Source organism: Astatotilapia calliptera, chromosome 3 (assembly GCF_900246225.1).
Source record: "Astatotilapia calliptera chromosome 3, fAstCal1.2, whole genome shotgun sequence".
NCBI lineage: Eukaryota > Metazoa > Chordata > Actinopteri > Cichliformes > Cichlidae > Astatotilapia > Astatotilapia calliptera.
Genome location: NC_039304.1, coordinates 30,516,887 through 30,532,944, shown reverse-complemented (window position 1 = coordinate 30,532,944; position 16,058 = coordinate 30,516,887). Strand labels below are relative to the sequence as shown.

Here is a 16,058-nt window from a genome sequence, read left to right as displayed (position 1 = left end):
CTCTGGAGAAAGTACAGTAAAAGATGATGGAAGAGCAGGTCAGCGGATGGCACTTAATAAGTAACTTAACTGCAGTGGCCTTTATGCTACCCATGCTATTCATCTGTATCATCCGGGTTAGGCTTAGAGACAGAGTTTGCCACCCTACCTTCAGATTTACTAAAACTGATGCAAGACTGAGTTATAAAAGCATTTCACTCTGTGTTCAGTTGTTTTGGTGGTGGAAACTATCCAACGAGGCCAAAACAGTTATTTAAACCAGGCTGTGATTAATGCTGTTAAGTTTAAGCTTTTAAGACAGGAAGTCGTGACTTATATTTAGTGCCTCTACAGGCCTTTTGAGGAACTGCAATTATTTTTTTAGCACTTTTTAGCAGTTTTATTTGTTTTGGGGTTTTTTGTGCCCTACAAGTTGGTTTAATTAAACTTAGAGAATTTCACTTCATCATACACCTCAGCACAAATTATGCATAAAACATGTGGCTCATTGGTCTAGGGCAGGGGTGTCAAACATGACTTGGCCTGGCAAAGATTCCAGTCTGGGACACTGGATCGCTTTCGGAAAATGCAAAGGAGAACATAATATTTGGACTTTTAATTGTGTAATTGTATAGTTTATTTGTATAAGCTACAACTTTTCCTACTGATAAAGACCTCCCCTGTAGCCATTTGTATTTCACCAAAGTAATTAAATTATAGATTTCTGTAGTTTAGTTTAAGCTCAAAGAGTTGTGCTGACTTTCCTTCAGTTGAAATAGTACTTCACTTTTGTATATAAGATATCTCAGGGATTAAATATGTAGTTAAACTTCTGCACACTGGCAGAAAGAACCGTTTCACTGGTCTGGTTCAAGTTTAAAGTGCAAGTTGTCCCTGGTTTAAATCCTGGACGAGCCCACCGTTCTTCACTTATGGTTCTCTACCCAAACTAAAAGTGGCATTTAACCTCACCACCACCACCACCAGAAAAGACCTGTTTCCTGCACACTGTAATCAAGATGAGTTACCCTGTGGTAGCAGGGGTGGCTTCTACTGTTTCCTTCAACAGGAAAAAGCAGCTTAAGTGATAAGCTGTTATGTTTCTGTAAACAAACTCATCAGACTCAGCGTGTCCAACTCTGGTCAGACTACAGTTTCTGTGGAGTAGATGTTAAGAATGTGAATATCTTGACATGTTTTTCTTGATTTCTTGGCTCTATCTCACTGAATCTGTGTAAGATTTTGTTTGTGGAAGCAAACAGTTGTAAGGGCAGATGCATCAAGAAATCTTTGAAGAAACAATATTAGTTTTATTTTTGTTTGTAACAGAGTTTGCTTTCTATGACTAATGAAGAAAAAACCTGATAAATCACAAATTGTACATACCATACAGTGTGGGTGTGGGTGTGTGCACATGTATGTGGCATCAATCAGGTCCAGTCTGACAGTGACAGGAAGACTTTGTTTTGGCTTCAGGAAGCAAGGATGGGGAAGAGAACAGTGTTTCATTTGCTGCTATAAAACACTGTAGGTTTGGCTGCCAAGGTGTGCGCGTGCATGTGTGTGCGTGCCCAGATCTTATACTTCTGCATCTTCAACTAAAAGACCAATTTGAGTTTGAGCTCTTTTGGAAACTAAAACTACTGAACAATTTTATTTTAGTTGGTGTTGGGTTAGACCTGTAGCTGTGATGACTGGTTTTCTAGGCTACACCTGTATTATGTCAATGTGGGTCTCCATAGAGCAGTGTTGCATAATTAGAGGAAAAAGGAAATCAAGCATTTCATCACTGAATAACCATCAGCTGCTGAAGGTTTCTCATAATTAGAAGTGGGGTTTTTTTTTAATTTTAAAAAAGAAAAAGGCTCCAGTAATACTAGCCAGTAATAGATACTGTATTCTAGGTGTCTTTTTAATGACAATAAAAAAAACAAAAAAACACCTAGAATACAATATCCCAGCTGCCATAAGGACCCTCAGAGAATACATGCAGAACGGAGAGAACATGCAAGCTAGGACTTTCTTGCAGTGTGGTACCAGTGCTTACTAGAGTTAATTAAATTTGACATAACCTTGCTGATATAAGATAAATAGTAATGCTCACACACTTGGAACAAACGGAAAAAGATGAAAAACATAAAGAACATCTCTTGCTTCCAGCAAGACCTTTGCCTAATTTTGAGCTCATGAGTTCATATTTTCCAACAAAAAAAGTACAAGAAATATAAACGGAAAATCCATGTTGGATTTCCCCAGCAGCACATGAACACATCAGTGCCTCATCAAGTCCAAGACCCACCCACTAACCACCTGTTGACCATTTTTCTTGACATTACAGATCTGATCAGCCTTAGTCAGCAGATTAGCAAAGAACCCATCTAATAAAATCAATTGCAGTTATTTATAGTTCATTTTATTTGTTGTGGAGAGACATTTTTGTGTTTCTGATTCTTCTTTTTTTTTTTTTTTTATTAAGGATCCCAAAGAAGGAAATAACAATCAACTATGATTCAGAAATGTTGCTCACTTTATTTTAAGCTCAAAAGAGGAAACTTGGAGTCATTTATAATTGACTTGTGACGCAGTTAGGCTGCAGATTAATCAGTCAGTGCAGTTCCGTGTGCTCACCCCTGTGTTGTTCCTCTTGGTGTCCAGCAAGGAGACGGTGAAGGTGGCGGCGAAATTGGGAGAGTTGAGCACATCTCTAAGACCTAGCCGACACTCCCCCAGAAACCTGAAAGAGACACACACCAGAAACACAGAGATGGATCTTAAACACAACTGTGTTATTTACAGCTGGAGTTGATCCCAAGTACATTTTCCCTGGAAGTCCCAGTATGAGAATCAAAGAAATGACAACATTAATATGTCAGCCACCATTGGGCTGAAAAAAATCAAATAAACATATCAGAAAGAGAGAGAAAACTTTAGGACTGGTAAATTCTTAAAAATTAGGAATGCACTAACCAGCTCAGCAACAACCAAGAAAAGCTGATGATCCCAAAATTCATTCCTTCGTTAAAAAAACAAAACAAAAAACCTCTTCCCAACATCTGGCCATAGCATGAACACTCTTGAGGAGGCATGCACGCCATTATCAAAGTCTCCAATAATGAGATGCATTATGCAAAGCCTCTCAAAGAAGGAAACCCAGTATTTGGTGATATCCATCTGTTATAGACTTCAAGGACTGAATTACAGCTCTTACCACATGACCCTAACGGTGTTGCACCTGTGCCTAGTCTCTGATAAACTCTTAGTTTCCCTGTTTCCCCATTCACAGTCATTTTCTGACATCTTACAACATTTATTCCCCAACCTTGGTGGTTATTTTTGTTACTGTACAACATTGTCAAGCAAAGTTGTAACGCCTAGAGAGATCAAAGGAACATGGTAAAGCAAATACACCTCAAAATGACAAATATGCACTTCACACATTAAGTCCAGGTGAACAGAAAATCACCGACAAAAAAAAAAAAAAATGCTGTGTAAGTTCTCAGTCATCCAGGTCATGGTACTCTATCCAGCTATGAAACAAAAAGCGACTTGACTTCTTTAAGTTTCTTGAAGATGTTTCATGTCTCATCTGAGAAACTCCTTCAGTTCTAAAACCAAATGGCATTTAAACTCTAGTGGGAGTTGTCCCTCAAGAGGCTATCTATCCCCACTGTGAATGACCATCTTTGATTAGAGGAGGTGGTCTGCCACCTACAACGCGGTTTTGAGATCCCTTCCACAGGCGCCTCAACCCCCAATCCCATCTTGCTTTAGGTGATCTCATTAAGTCACATGATAGGGTGTAGCAAGGTCTCACAATGGTTTCATTGGAAAACTCATGACCCATGCCTTTTTTCACACTTTGGCTCATGTGGTGAGGCACATGATCAGTAGTGGGTAACTGAAGAAGCTTCTCAGATGACAGGTGAAACGTCTTCAGGAAACTTAAAGACGACCAATCGCTTTTCTTGAAGCTCCTTAGAAAACAAATACTTAGTCCAACGATAATGGATTTATGCTGAGAGCTGAGACACAGTCAAGTTCCACTGTAATTTGAGTGGCTGATTTATGGATCCATTCATCTTTCAGCACAACAGAGAGTGAATGGGTGGGAATTTGGCAGAATAAATACCACAATGAGGGGAAGACCTGATTCTTTCGTTCCTGCCCCTTCCCTTCTGAAAGAACTCTGACTGGTGTGACATCTTGATCGAGTGAAGTAATCCAAAAATAACCCACTGAGGGGTCCTCTGGCCACATCTCTACTGTGACAATGTGCAGCTCCATCTAGTCAAACATAGTATGACAATCCTAAATTTATTATCCCAGGGGTGATTTGTACATATCGCCTCTTTATCTGTCTGTTGGCCAGGACAAGGTTTAAAATGATTTACAAACAGCTGCCAGTGATGAGAGATTAAAAGTAAATATAGCCCGTTTGGAGTTTAAAACTGACCTTTCCCTTTTACTCTTCAGTTGTATTTATGGGTTTGATCTATTTTTCTTGTTTAAAACAATTATGCCTCTTTTTTTTGGAAATCTCTAATGATAAGATCTGTCACCATCTGAGACACTTGCCTGCCTATAAAAGGAAAACTACTTAAAGAAGTTTTTTCAGGGTCATTTTGTATATTTCTTCAGTGTTTTGATGCCACATCTGAATGCATATAATTAGCATAGCACAGAGTACCTGTTTCTCCCCATTTTCTCATGATCTTTAACAACACAGTGAATCTCAGCTCCAGAGTCCAGAGGAATCCCCTTCAGATCCCACTCAAAACCCTGACGGACACAAAGGAAAGAAATGTTTAAAAAAAAAAGAGTGAAAATGGGATCATTAAGGCAGAACATTTTAATGATGATATTTTGTAATATCCTTACTGCACCTTTATTGCATTATATTTGTGAAGTACTTGCAAATTGCAAATAATTTTTTTGTCTGGTTATTTTGCTCATACAGAGATGTTGTCACAATTTCACCAGCTCGTAATGTTGCAAACTTACTAAATGCACTGAATGTGTTTTTAGGGTATGCTAGATAGGTGGTAAGCTAACCCAGGGGAAAGCCAATTCAGGGTTGATTTCAATTCCCAAAACATCATTCATACAGGCTTGTGTAAGTAAAATCAAACAGGTTTTTTTTTCTGACTAACGTTAGCTAATGTTAACTTTCACGTTAATTGCAAATTGCTGACTACATACAGCAAATTTCTATCTTAAGCAGTTATGTTAATTATTACAAATTTCCAAGTCAGATCTAACTTTCAGGTAGCAAATTATTTTACTCACTTTGAGCGGCCTGATGTTGCGACCAGATATGAATAAAGAAGCAGTCAAAACTAGCATTGTTAGGACCCAATGGTAGATTAATGTACCATAACAACAGACTTACCTAAATTGCAAGGCTGCTGCCATTCTAACAAATAAAACATTATCTTTATATCTTTACTAGATCTTTTTTTGTTTTCAACTATTTTTGTCTGTATTTTGAGTTTCTATATGAATCTATGGATGCTTCACTTTGATGAGGACTCCAGGACTGTATGCAAGAGGAGGACTCATCCTGCATTTTCCACTTTGAGTCCTTTACCAAGCAATGCCTTACTTTTAAATTAGGTTATAACTTGTTCTCACATTAATAATTAAAATATACTTAATATTTGACATTGCATTATCACACACTTAGGAACTTTAACAGATGATGGGTTGATGAATTTGTGGCTTAATGGGGGACTTACCTCATTCCACACAGGGTTAGGATTGTTTTTGATGACCTTTGTCTTCTTCTTGGACCCTGAAACAGATATAGAAAATGGAAAATGTAATGTTTGTAATTTTTCTATATGAAGATAATCCTACAATTTAGGATATTAACAACTTAAGGTCAATACAGATATTGACCTTAAGTTGTGTCAGAAATGAGAAAAATAATTTTTAACGCCATCTCGGAAAAACTGAAAGTCTCCTTTTTGCAGTAACCAACAACTTAAGTTAGAAACCTGTGTGTCAAATATATTTGCTCTGCTATTAGCTCAACTAATAGTGCAAACTTTACTTACAAAGTAAAGTTTTGACCAACATTTATGAGCATAGCCATCTAAAAAACAATTTTTATAAATCAGATTAGTGGGAAAAAAATATTTTTAACAATAGAAAAGAAAATGTGTCCTTATCTACTCCAACTTTGAATAAGCATAATAATAACTTAGTAAGGTCCTTCAGAAAAGACTCAAAGTCTATGCAGTCACCCCAATCTATCCTACACTATCCACACTGACAAACATTTTAATGAAATGTGTAGAATAAAATAGTTAAATGTTCCAGTAAGGGTGGATTGTTTATCTTTACCACTCATGTAGCTGTATAATGATAAGAAAAACTGCTCCATCACATGAAACTTTTGTTACCCTCGTTCATGGTTATGCTAATCAAAGATATGAAGTTATTCTGAATGTTAAAACACAAGAACAAAAAAAACTTTACACATTGCACCTTAAAACTTTGGAATAAATTACCCTTCTCCATAAAAAAAACTGCTAAAGTCAGAGTTTAAAGTTGAAATATATACCATTTTTGGTAAACAAAATTAAGACTATTGCAGAGATTGAACTTACTATGTAATTTTTATTATCTGTATTTTAAGTTGTTGTAAAGATTAAATAATATAAGTATATCAATTCTAGTCGTCTCATTTTGTGTGATGATTACTGACATACATTTTATTGTAATTCCTCCAAAAGGTGCACTATAGAAACAAGTTCGCACATAAACAGTGGTATAAATATTCTGCTCTAAAATAACTACTGACACACAATAGGTTTATTTGTATATGTGTGTTATCTTTCCATGGCTTCCTGTAACATGAAGTTCGGAGCTCTGATTTCCTGCCCGCCGTCGGGCAGCTTTAACCAGAAGTGAGAGGTGAGACAGGTTAATACCCTGCCAGAATAGGTACTCAAATACTGAAGGCCACTTATGAAACAATATGTGTACAAATATGTGATAATGTGAGTTATCACACAGGGGGGCAGTTATCACAGTTTCCAATTATTTTTGGTAAAACAGGAATTGATTGAGACAGAGACTAAACTGGTGCTTCCAGATAAAAGGAAACAGAGTCAATGGCCATTGTCTTCATCTTTGAAGTTACCTTTTCATTTCCATGACGTGCTAATTCCTGGTAAATGTCACCAAGGACAGCTGAAGCTGATACAAATGACGGTAGTTTTGCATGTATTGACTGCAGTTGTTTATCTGATAATCCCATTAGATTAGATTATTTTAAAAATTACTTAAGTTATTCTTGAGGAGCTTTTACAGACATGTTTTTTACATTATGATGTATTTTAAAGGCAAGTGCAAATAAAACAAGAAAGGTCAGGGGTTACAAAAGTCAAATATGAATAATTACAGATTTTTAACCATGAGTAAATAAAAAACGCTGAATGAATAACTTAACAACTGGTGCATAAAATGTGCAAAAAAGAGAATCAGAAAAATGTAATAAGAGGATAGGAGACACTAAAAATGAAAGTAAAAGGGTGTCCACACAGGAAGCTATTTTTTCATTGCACATCATTTTGTTGCTTAGGTTTGGTCACCAAAAACATTCTAGGCTCAGCTTGCCTTGGTAACCTTCTGGATTCATCAGCCTGCCATATCATCCAACTCAAAGTTGACACAAGTTTATCTTAGAACCACAGGGAGTATCAAACGTGGACATAACTTCCAGGTCAAAAAAATTAAGTCAATGCAGTTGTGCCTAAAAACCTGCCACACTATGGTGATAACTTTAGTTGAACAAAGACTTGTTGTCCTATAGCAGTTCATGGGAAAATAACATCACATCTTTTCCCCTCACCCCCAAATGGTTTGAGCAGATGGTGGCCCCTCCCTGAGCCAGGTAATGCTGAAATTTCTTCCTATTAAAAGGGAGTTTTTCTTTTCCACTGTCACCAAGTGCTTGCTCATAGGCGGTTTGATAGTTGGGGTTTCTCTCTAAAATTGTAGGGCCTTTGCATTGATTTTTGTTGTGATTTTGTTGTTGTGATTTTTCATGAAATAAATAATATTGAATTGAATCTCATAGACAAACTGCTGAGTTGAAGGGTTCAGTCATTTATTAGGGGTTATATTAAATAAAAAAAATGAGGTACTGTTTTATCAATCTTGGTCATACAATGTTATAAAATAGTATTATCTGTGTTATAAAACCATGTGCTCGCTTATGACTTGTCAATCACGAGTCATTAGCCAATGAGTGTTGGCTTTTACAGTCAGATCGACACTTCTTTGTCTCATCTTAGCTTTTCCAACATGGTTAGGGTGGAAGCAGTCATCTCGAGGCTTCAAAACAGAACTTCAGAAGCCAGTGGGTGATGTCACAGTACTTATGTCAGTCGTCTATACATACGGTCTGTATTTGGAACCTTCCCACTTCACATTGTCCTGATAGCATATTAGATTGAAGTCACTGATGTTGTTGAATTTCTCTGGTCTCTAGTCACCACGTTTCTGCGAATTTCTTTCTGCGTGGACACTTTTTTTAGCGCTCTAAACATGCAAGTCTGGTTGTCTAAAAATTTCCAGACCCTTTTGGAAACCAAAGGTCATTGGTCACATATCTTTGGCTTCAACTGGAGTACAATTAATATTTTTAATACATGTATTCCCAGTATGCACACACACACACACACACACACGGACAAAAGTTGTTTGCCTTCCTGTTTTCCCTACAGCGATCACCAAGTTTGAGAACACAAACACAAACAGAGAGCAATAAAACCATTAATTCAACTATACACACCCAAGCAAGCGCACACACACACACACACACACACACAAGTTACCTACGTAAGAGTGCCTCCGTTCTTGTGGGATATAAAAAAAAAAAAAAAAAAAAACATCTCCACCCTTCCACAGAAAGGTTGAGAGGTTACATTTGATTCATGAGTGAATGTGTGTGTGTTGTGCGTGTCAACTCTAGAAATCTCCCAAGTGCTGGTGCCACAGTCTGGAACCTGCAGAGAGGAAGTGGCACAGTATTAACTTCCCAGTTCAGCTTGGCACATTTCTATTATGAGCTGAGAATAGAATAGTGCAGCCCTCTGGGTTTTCAGACACGTATAGGAAACCTAGATTTAGACCTTCACTGTGTGTGTGGACATGAATTTTTAAAGTCAGCTCAAAGTTTAAGGAGTTATGGTCACATGAACAACCAATCGCCCATGTAGTTTTCAGAGCCTGATATATTTGGACCAATAATATTTGGAGAGATTAGAAATAATGAAATATCTCAGTTTACGTATTTGATGTGTTTTCTAGGTTCTTATTGTGTGCGTTTGCACTCTGCTTGAGCACTTTTACAGTGTCTCTCATTCATTCCTTAGGAGTAACTCATGGTTCTGTATTTTAGCCAATGATACTTTGATGACTGATACTGACAATTTAAAGCAGTAATATGAAACTGAACAATATACAATTTATGTGTACGGTAAATGTTACTATGTTTTAATTATTTTCAAGAAGTGACTTTGGAAATAGAGACTATGTCACAGTTTGTAGACTTGAAGTGTTAAGGGTTTATTATTGTTGCCTCCTGTTTGGTTAAGGAGTGTCTGTGTGGAGTAATTGAGAACAGTACCAGCAGCTCAGTCTGACCCACATGGGGGATCCACATTATAAATAGTACAGTGCTGCCAGCTTTTATTTCTGTTTTGATTGAGAACAACACTCACTGACAATAACAACACTTTGGCCGGAAATCCTGCCTTTAGGACACAAACACCAGCACACGCTGCCAGATTTAATCACAGCACCCATAGACTCATTGCTCACAAACACAGCGTAGGGAAAAAAAACAAAAAAAAACAGTCATCTGTCTGTGCATTAGTACTCACCATAACCTTGTGCAGAAAGAGTTTCCATGAAAATGTCTATTGTATTGGTCACTATTATAGGCCAGAATTGCTCTGGAAACTCTGGGATACATTTCCACAAACCGTTTTGAATACATTAAATGCAGAAAATGCATATCCCTCCCTCTGGATCCGTTGAGATTAGTCAGTTCATATAACAGTTGCTCAACTAACATCTCTGATGTCTAAAAATGGACATGGTATCTGTGTTCTTGAGGGGAGGAAATTCTCTTTCAATTTTTCTGTCATTTTTCTTTCGAACTCTAAATTCTTCAAGTTATTGGAACACAGTTTTGTGGGGGAAAAAGCCACCAACTCGTTTATTTTCCATGCTTTTTTAAGTATATAAATGGATTATATCATTCATTTTTGATGCTTAAGGTGTCTGGCTCTGCTGGAAAAGGAAAGATGCAGAGTCACTGCACCAAATTCACTTAATTTAAGAGTGTATGAGGAGAGTGAGATATGCATGAGTAAACAAAATAGGAAAAACATCTGCTGGCACATCGCTTATTAAACCGTGAAAGAGACTTACACTAGTCTTTGTTAAAAGTGGGCTGTTGATCTGTGCACTCAATTTAAAATTAGCAATAGATTGAGGTAAGACGACGATACAAGTATTTGTGTGATGGCACGAGAAAACTGTTAGGACAAAGGCAGGAAGTAGAAAGCAGAGCGCTCTTCATAAAGGAGTCAGATACTGAGTCATGGAAAGTAGCCCTACACGAAAATCAGATCGGAAAACAGGAATGCCGCTGAGGCAAAGTAGCTAAGAGCTCATTTATTGTCGCTGATTGTGACATCACCACAGCCCTGTCACCATGAATAATGGAGAAGAGGGCGTGTCCCACATGCTGCAGTATTCTACTGAACAATAGGTGTCGCCAACCAGAAAGAAATCTAGCGCTGGTACAAGAGTAGAAGAAGATTTATTTTGTTTGTTTTCTCCATCTTTTTAGGTGTTGCAACATCTCCCTCTCTATAAACTGGGAATCTTTGAGCTTCTGCATTTATCCAATATTGAAATCATGGCAAAAACCAACAGAATCATGACATGACAATCCAAAACTTTGTTGGTTTACTTTGTTGCGTCCTAGGCATTTTTCTGATTTTAAGACACCAAAGTCTAGACTGGAGGCTGCAGTTCTGGCTTTAAGTCCTGAATAAATAATAAAAGGTGATTTCACGCAACTTATAGTGTCCAAAAGTGGACTCTGTTTATCTGGACGTAGCGCTTTCAGTGGGAGAAACATTTTGTCACTCATCCAAGTGACTTCTTCAGTCTCAGCTGACTGCAGGTTTCCCCAGTCTTATAAACAGTAATGCATGAAACTAGCACCACTGAATGAACAATGGGCTGGGAGGTTTCTAAATCATGATTATGCAAATTCTCATGACCATTGATCAACAACCACTGATCAAAGACAGCTGATCAATGGCCATTGATCAATGAATGGGACCTCCCAGCCCATTGTTCATTCAGTGGTGCTAGTTTCATGCATTACTGTTTATAAGATTGGGGAAACCTGCAGTCAGCTGAGATTGAAAAAGTTACTTGGATGAGTGACAAAACGTTTCTCCCACTGAAAGCGCCACGTCCAAATAAACCTAATCAACTTTTGGAGATTTACTTACCTGGATGATTAAGAATGCATCAAGACGTTACATTTGAGTGCTCAAACTGAGTAGAAAAGCACTATATAAGTACCAGTCCATTTACCATTCATAGATTTTCTGCAGTGATAGGACCACCTACATTAGTGGTGCAGTTCAATAATTTCATTCATGCAGTACTTTTTTTAGATTCCAGCAATGACAGATTAATAACCATTAGTAATAGAATTAAATTTAAACACCAGTAAGTTCAGTGTTGAGTGCCACTGTTAGCCATCTGTTTAGCCACCATATTTGACTTTCGTCATCAGTATATTTGTGTTATTGCCTAATTTAAAAACAATGTCACAGTAAAAAATGTCTGAGATTATAAAATAAGCTGCAAAAGTCATATCTGACAGGCTTTGAATGACAAAGAGACAGCTTATGCTAGCTGAACTCCTTTTTTTTTTTTCCTTTAATTTAAGGTAAACATGTGAGTACAGTGAAAGTGCCATAATTATATAAATAACATGAACAACTTTTAGTGGGAATAATATCAGTATGCTTCAAAGCTAATTAGCCAAATAGCTAGTTAGCCTGGCTTTCTAGAATCAGTTAAGAATAAAAACCTAACTTGTTAGCACAATGGGTGATCCAAAATTTCACATGCAATAAAGACACTCAGTTAATTCAATTTAGTTATATTATGTTACCAGCAGTCTGTGTATGCATGCAAAAAAATGTAAAAGAAGAACATAAATGGCTAAGACATTTCCCATTCAAAAGCATTCACCTCAACTCCCAGCATTTGCAACCCACATTTCTTAGATCTCTCTCACAGATATGTGCACAGTTATATTCTTGGATAAAAACTGTGTACAGTAGCTGCAGTGAAATGTCTAGTTCATTTATCCAGACACACAGACTCAAGAATTGTGTCTTTCATTCGAAACTCAACTTGGACATCAGCAATACTACAATCAACTCAATGGTCTGTTATTTCTACAGTAACATAATTTTACAAATTACGTATATTACACCTTAATTTTCAAGTCAAATGAAATTAAAAAAAGCAACACACACACACACACACACACACACCAGCTTGAGCTTTCAGCAGCCAAAGAAACAGATATTTCCAAAAACCAAGGAACAAGCTAAGAGAACTGAAACAGTTTTATTTTGAACATGTTACTTGATATTTTTAACAGCCAACTTTCCAAGTTGATCCTATTATTCCCTGACTTTATGCATGCCCTGAACGTCCCATAATCCTCTTACCTCTGAAAATGACACTGGCCTGAGGGTCAGAGTGTTTCAAGTTGTTGGCTCGCTGAATAATACAGCGTAACATGTTGAACGCAGCACGATCCTGAAAGCTGAAAGGCTGTAAAAACTCGCTCAGAAATGAAAAAAATCAAATCCCACTGTCACAGGGTTAATACAAGGTGGATCCAGTGCCGAATGAACCGCTGATTACATGACTACAGGGAGTATGTAATGAAAACAACCAAAGCAGTAGCGGCGAAAAAGTTACAAGCTAAAGACCAAAAAGAAGAGATAAATCAATCAGTAACTTATTTCCTTATTTGCCAAAAACTGATGACCAAAAACATGAAAGAAAAATAGTCAGAAAGATGAATGAAAATCCAGAAAAATCAGAAAGGAAAATATCCTCAGATAGCTTCTCCACATTGCCTCACAACATCTCCCTCTTTCAGTAACTACAAAATAAAAGCTCTTCTTCTCAGTCGGAGATGTCTCTTTCTTCTCACTGTAACACTCCCGGAGGGAAAGAGGGTAGTGAGCAAATATGTCAGGAACCCAACAACCAAAGGAAATCTCAACATTTCCTGTGCTCTTTTCCTCTCGTCTTCTGGTTATTTCCTTGTCTTGCCCAAATATTTTCCTGCACACCTCTTTCACTTCAGTCTCTCTCTTAATCCCTTTATTTGCTTCCATCTCTCTCATGTTTTCAGTAAACCGGCACCTTTGCTAAAACCAACAGTTCTTATGGAATTTGGAACAATGTTCTGGATTTCCTTCAAAATCCTAGAAAATGAACTGGTATATAATTCCAGGAGTTTCAGTGGCTTTTGTTTAGTTAGATTTATCAATTCAAAATTGGCATTTTCTTGTAGAAGACACGATCTTAATTGGTTGAAATGTCAACTAGACTATGTGTGCCCTTCGCAGCGAAATCAGGTCGAAAAATCCAAAAGTTTTAGTTGCACTGAGATAAGTTGTGGAACATTTATAAAAGGTTAATTTAAACATTCTGTCAGAAAAATGTAGGCTATCTGCAGCAGAGTTGAAGAGTTGTGAGCCTTAACTCTAAGACACATAAATTCCAGTGCCAGCTAGATGCACAGGGAGATAGCACCACCTGCAGATGTAAAGTGGGGGACACACATACCCCAATTTTTTTTAAATTTGGAATAAAGTGAGTGTGGTTCAGGAAAACCTGAATCACCTTCCAATAAGTTATTCCTCATAATGTAAACATTATACTGAAATGTTTTGAAAAAAATATGAGGTGTTGAGCAAAAAAACAATAAGAAATATTGGTAATCTATGAGTCACTTGTTAATAAAAGGGTCCTACAAGCTGTCGTGCAACTAGTTCATGGGATTGTTTTTTAATGAAAGGTTTTTAACACAAGCTTTACAATAATATATTTATAATTGATTTCTAAAATGGTATTTTATGAAAAGTGGTGAGAAAATAAACTAGTCATCTGCATGAGAAGTACTAACAGAAGTAGGCTGTCAGTATGCTTCTTATTCAGTAACTGAAAGCTGAGTTTCATCTGATTTTTCAGGATACCTACAAAATTTCACCCTCTGATTAAATGTTGAAAATTGCCGGAGTGTATCCGTGCTGCTGTATCAATGTTATACTTTATGTCCAAAATGTTTTCATCTTACATCAGTTCTTCTTTATATTGTAATAGTAACAGTTGTGATTTCTTTTACTTTGGGGCATCTCTGTCTGCCTTCAGGCTCGACTCAGTGTGTCCCATGTGAAGTAAATTTCTCTTTGATCCTTTAAGATAACTTTGGATCTTTGAAGCTGATTATACGCAATCTTAAAAGTTGATAAGTTCAAGTACAAACTACTCAAGAGCAGCTAGTTACACCAGTGTGTTTATTATCTGTACTTAAGGCCTAGAGACCAGTCAGCAACCCCTTTAAGCCAATTCTTAATAGGCTAAAAAAAAAATATGTATGTCCTGACCAGTTGGCAAGCGTGTGCTTAAGGTTGCTATGAAACCTTTTGTTTCAGTCACATGACCCTAGAGTTCACACAATGGTCCCCTGACAACCATAGGGAAAAATGTCTATTCCCCAAATTACTGGTGATTGTTTGCTTGACATTGCTGTCTATTACAGGACAAATGTACTTTTTTTGTTTTTAAATGAAAATTATGGGTGTGAATCTGCTAACCTTTTTGCAGACATCACCACCTAGCAACTGTCAGCAACCACACACCAACCGGTCATTCAATTTGTTTGTCCCTAAGGATGTGTGGTTGATGCCAGTTGCCAACCGGTCTCTAGGCCTTTTTGTCAGAACCCTTAGGAAAGTAGAAAAATTCAATTTAAACAAACAAATAAGACTATACTTATCAGCATGCATCCAAGAAAGTGTCAAGATCTGCAGCAGCAGATTGAGTGGAGCAGCGAGAGGACCCAAATGCAGATGCGTGGAGACTGGAGTTAACAGAAGGCAAGCCGTTTATTCAGGCTGACAGGCAAAACAGCATAAAAATAAGAAAATCAGATTGAATGACGAACTAATCAAGAAACACTGAACTGGGAAAACACTGGGACCCCTGGGCCACCAGGATCATAGCTGTAGATGAACAGACTCACTGACAAAAACAGAGGAAAATAGAGACAATATATACACTGATGAGTGATCAGGAAGATCAGGGAACACATTTGAACACAGCGGGAACAAATTGGTCGTAATTAGACAGAGGAAGCAAAACTGAACATAACACACAAGAGACAAAAACTGTCAAAATAAAACAGGAAGTAGCACGAACACCGAGACGCAGACAAGGACATGCAAACTTGACACTAAGATGAGGTTAAACAAACATGCAAACACACGACCGACTCAAGAGAAAAAGAATGAAACACCCAAGAGACGAACATGAGAACAGGTAACGAGACAGAACACAGAGACATGACTGAGGCGAAGAAGAGAGAGAGCGAAAGAGAAAGAAACAGAGATGTAAATAAACATGGAGACAAGACTGACTTCCACAGGAGACACTAAGGACAGGACATGAAACTAAACAACCTAAAATCATCTGAACCACAACAGATGATAGTACAATCAGAAAACTCAAAAGCACAAGAAAACTAAACTAGTAAATGTAACCCATTCTTTGAGATCAACAACAATAACCAAAAAAGATTCATAAACACTGCGACCCAGAACCATGCCAGAAAATAAACTGCAACAACCTGCAAAGATAAAATGTTACTGAGAGTTTTGAGACCAGCACTTGAGTAAATATGAACTTTGGTACCTACAAATGTACCCAGCTGTTCAAAG

General features: G+C 37.4%; 1 protein-coding gene across 1 annotated transcript in view; it reads right to left on the bottom strand.

Annotated features, from left to right (window-relative positions):
• The window catches only part of dysf (dysferlin, limb girdle muscular dystrophy 2B (autosomal recessive)), a 104,506-nt gene that overhangs the window by 83,239 nt on the left and 5,209 nt on the right, over nucleotides 1–16,058 (bottom strand). The window contains 3 exon segments of the mRNA XM_026162776.1: nucleotides 2,608–2,713; nucleotides 4,667–4,758; nucleotides 5,715–5,770. Of these exon segments, the coding sequence (XP_026018561.1) occupies nucleotides 2,608–2,713; nucleotides 4,667–4,758; nucleotides 5,715–5,770 (254 nt within the window).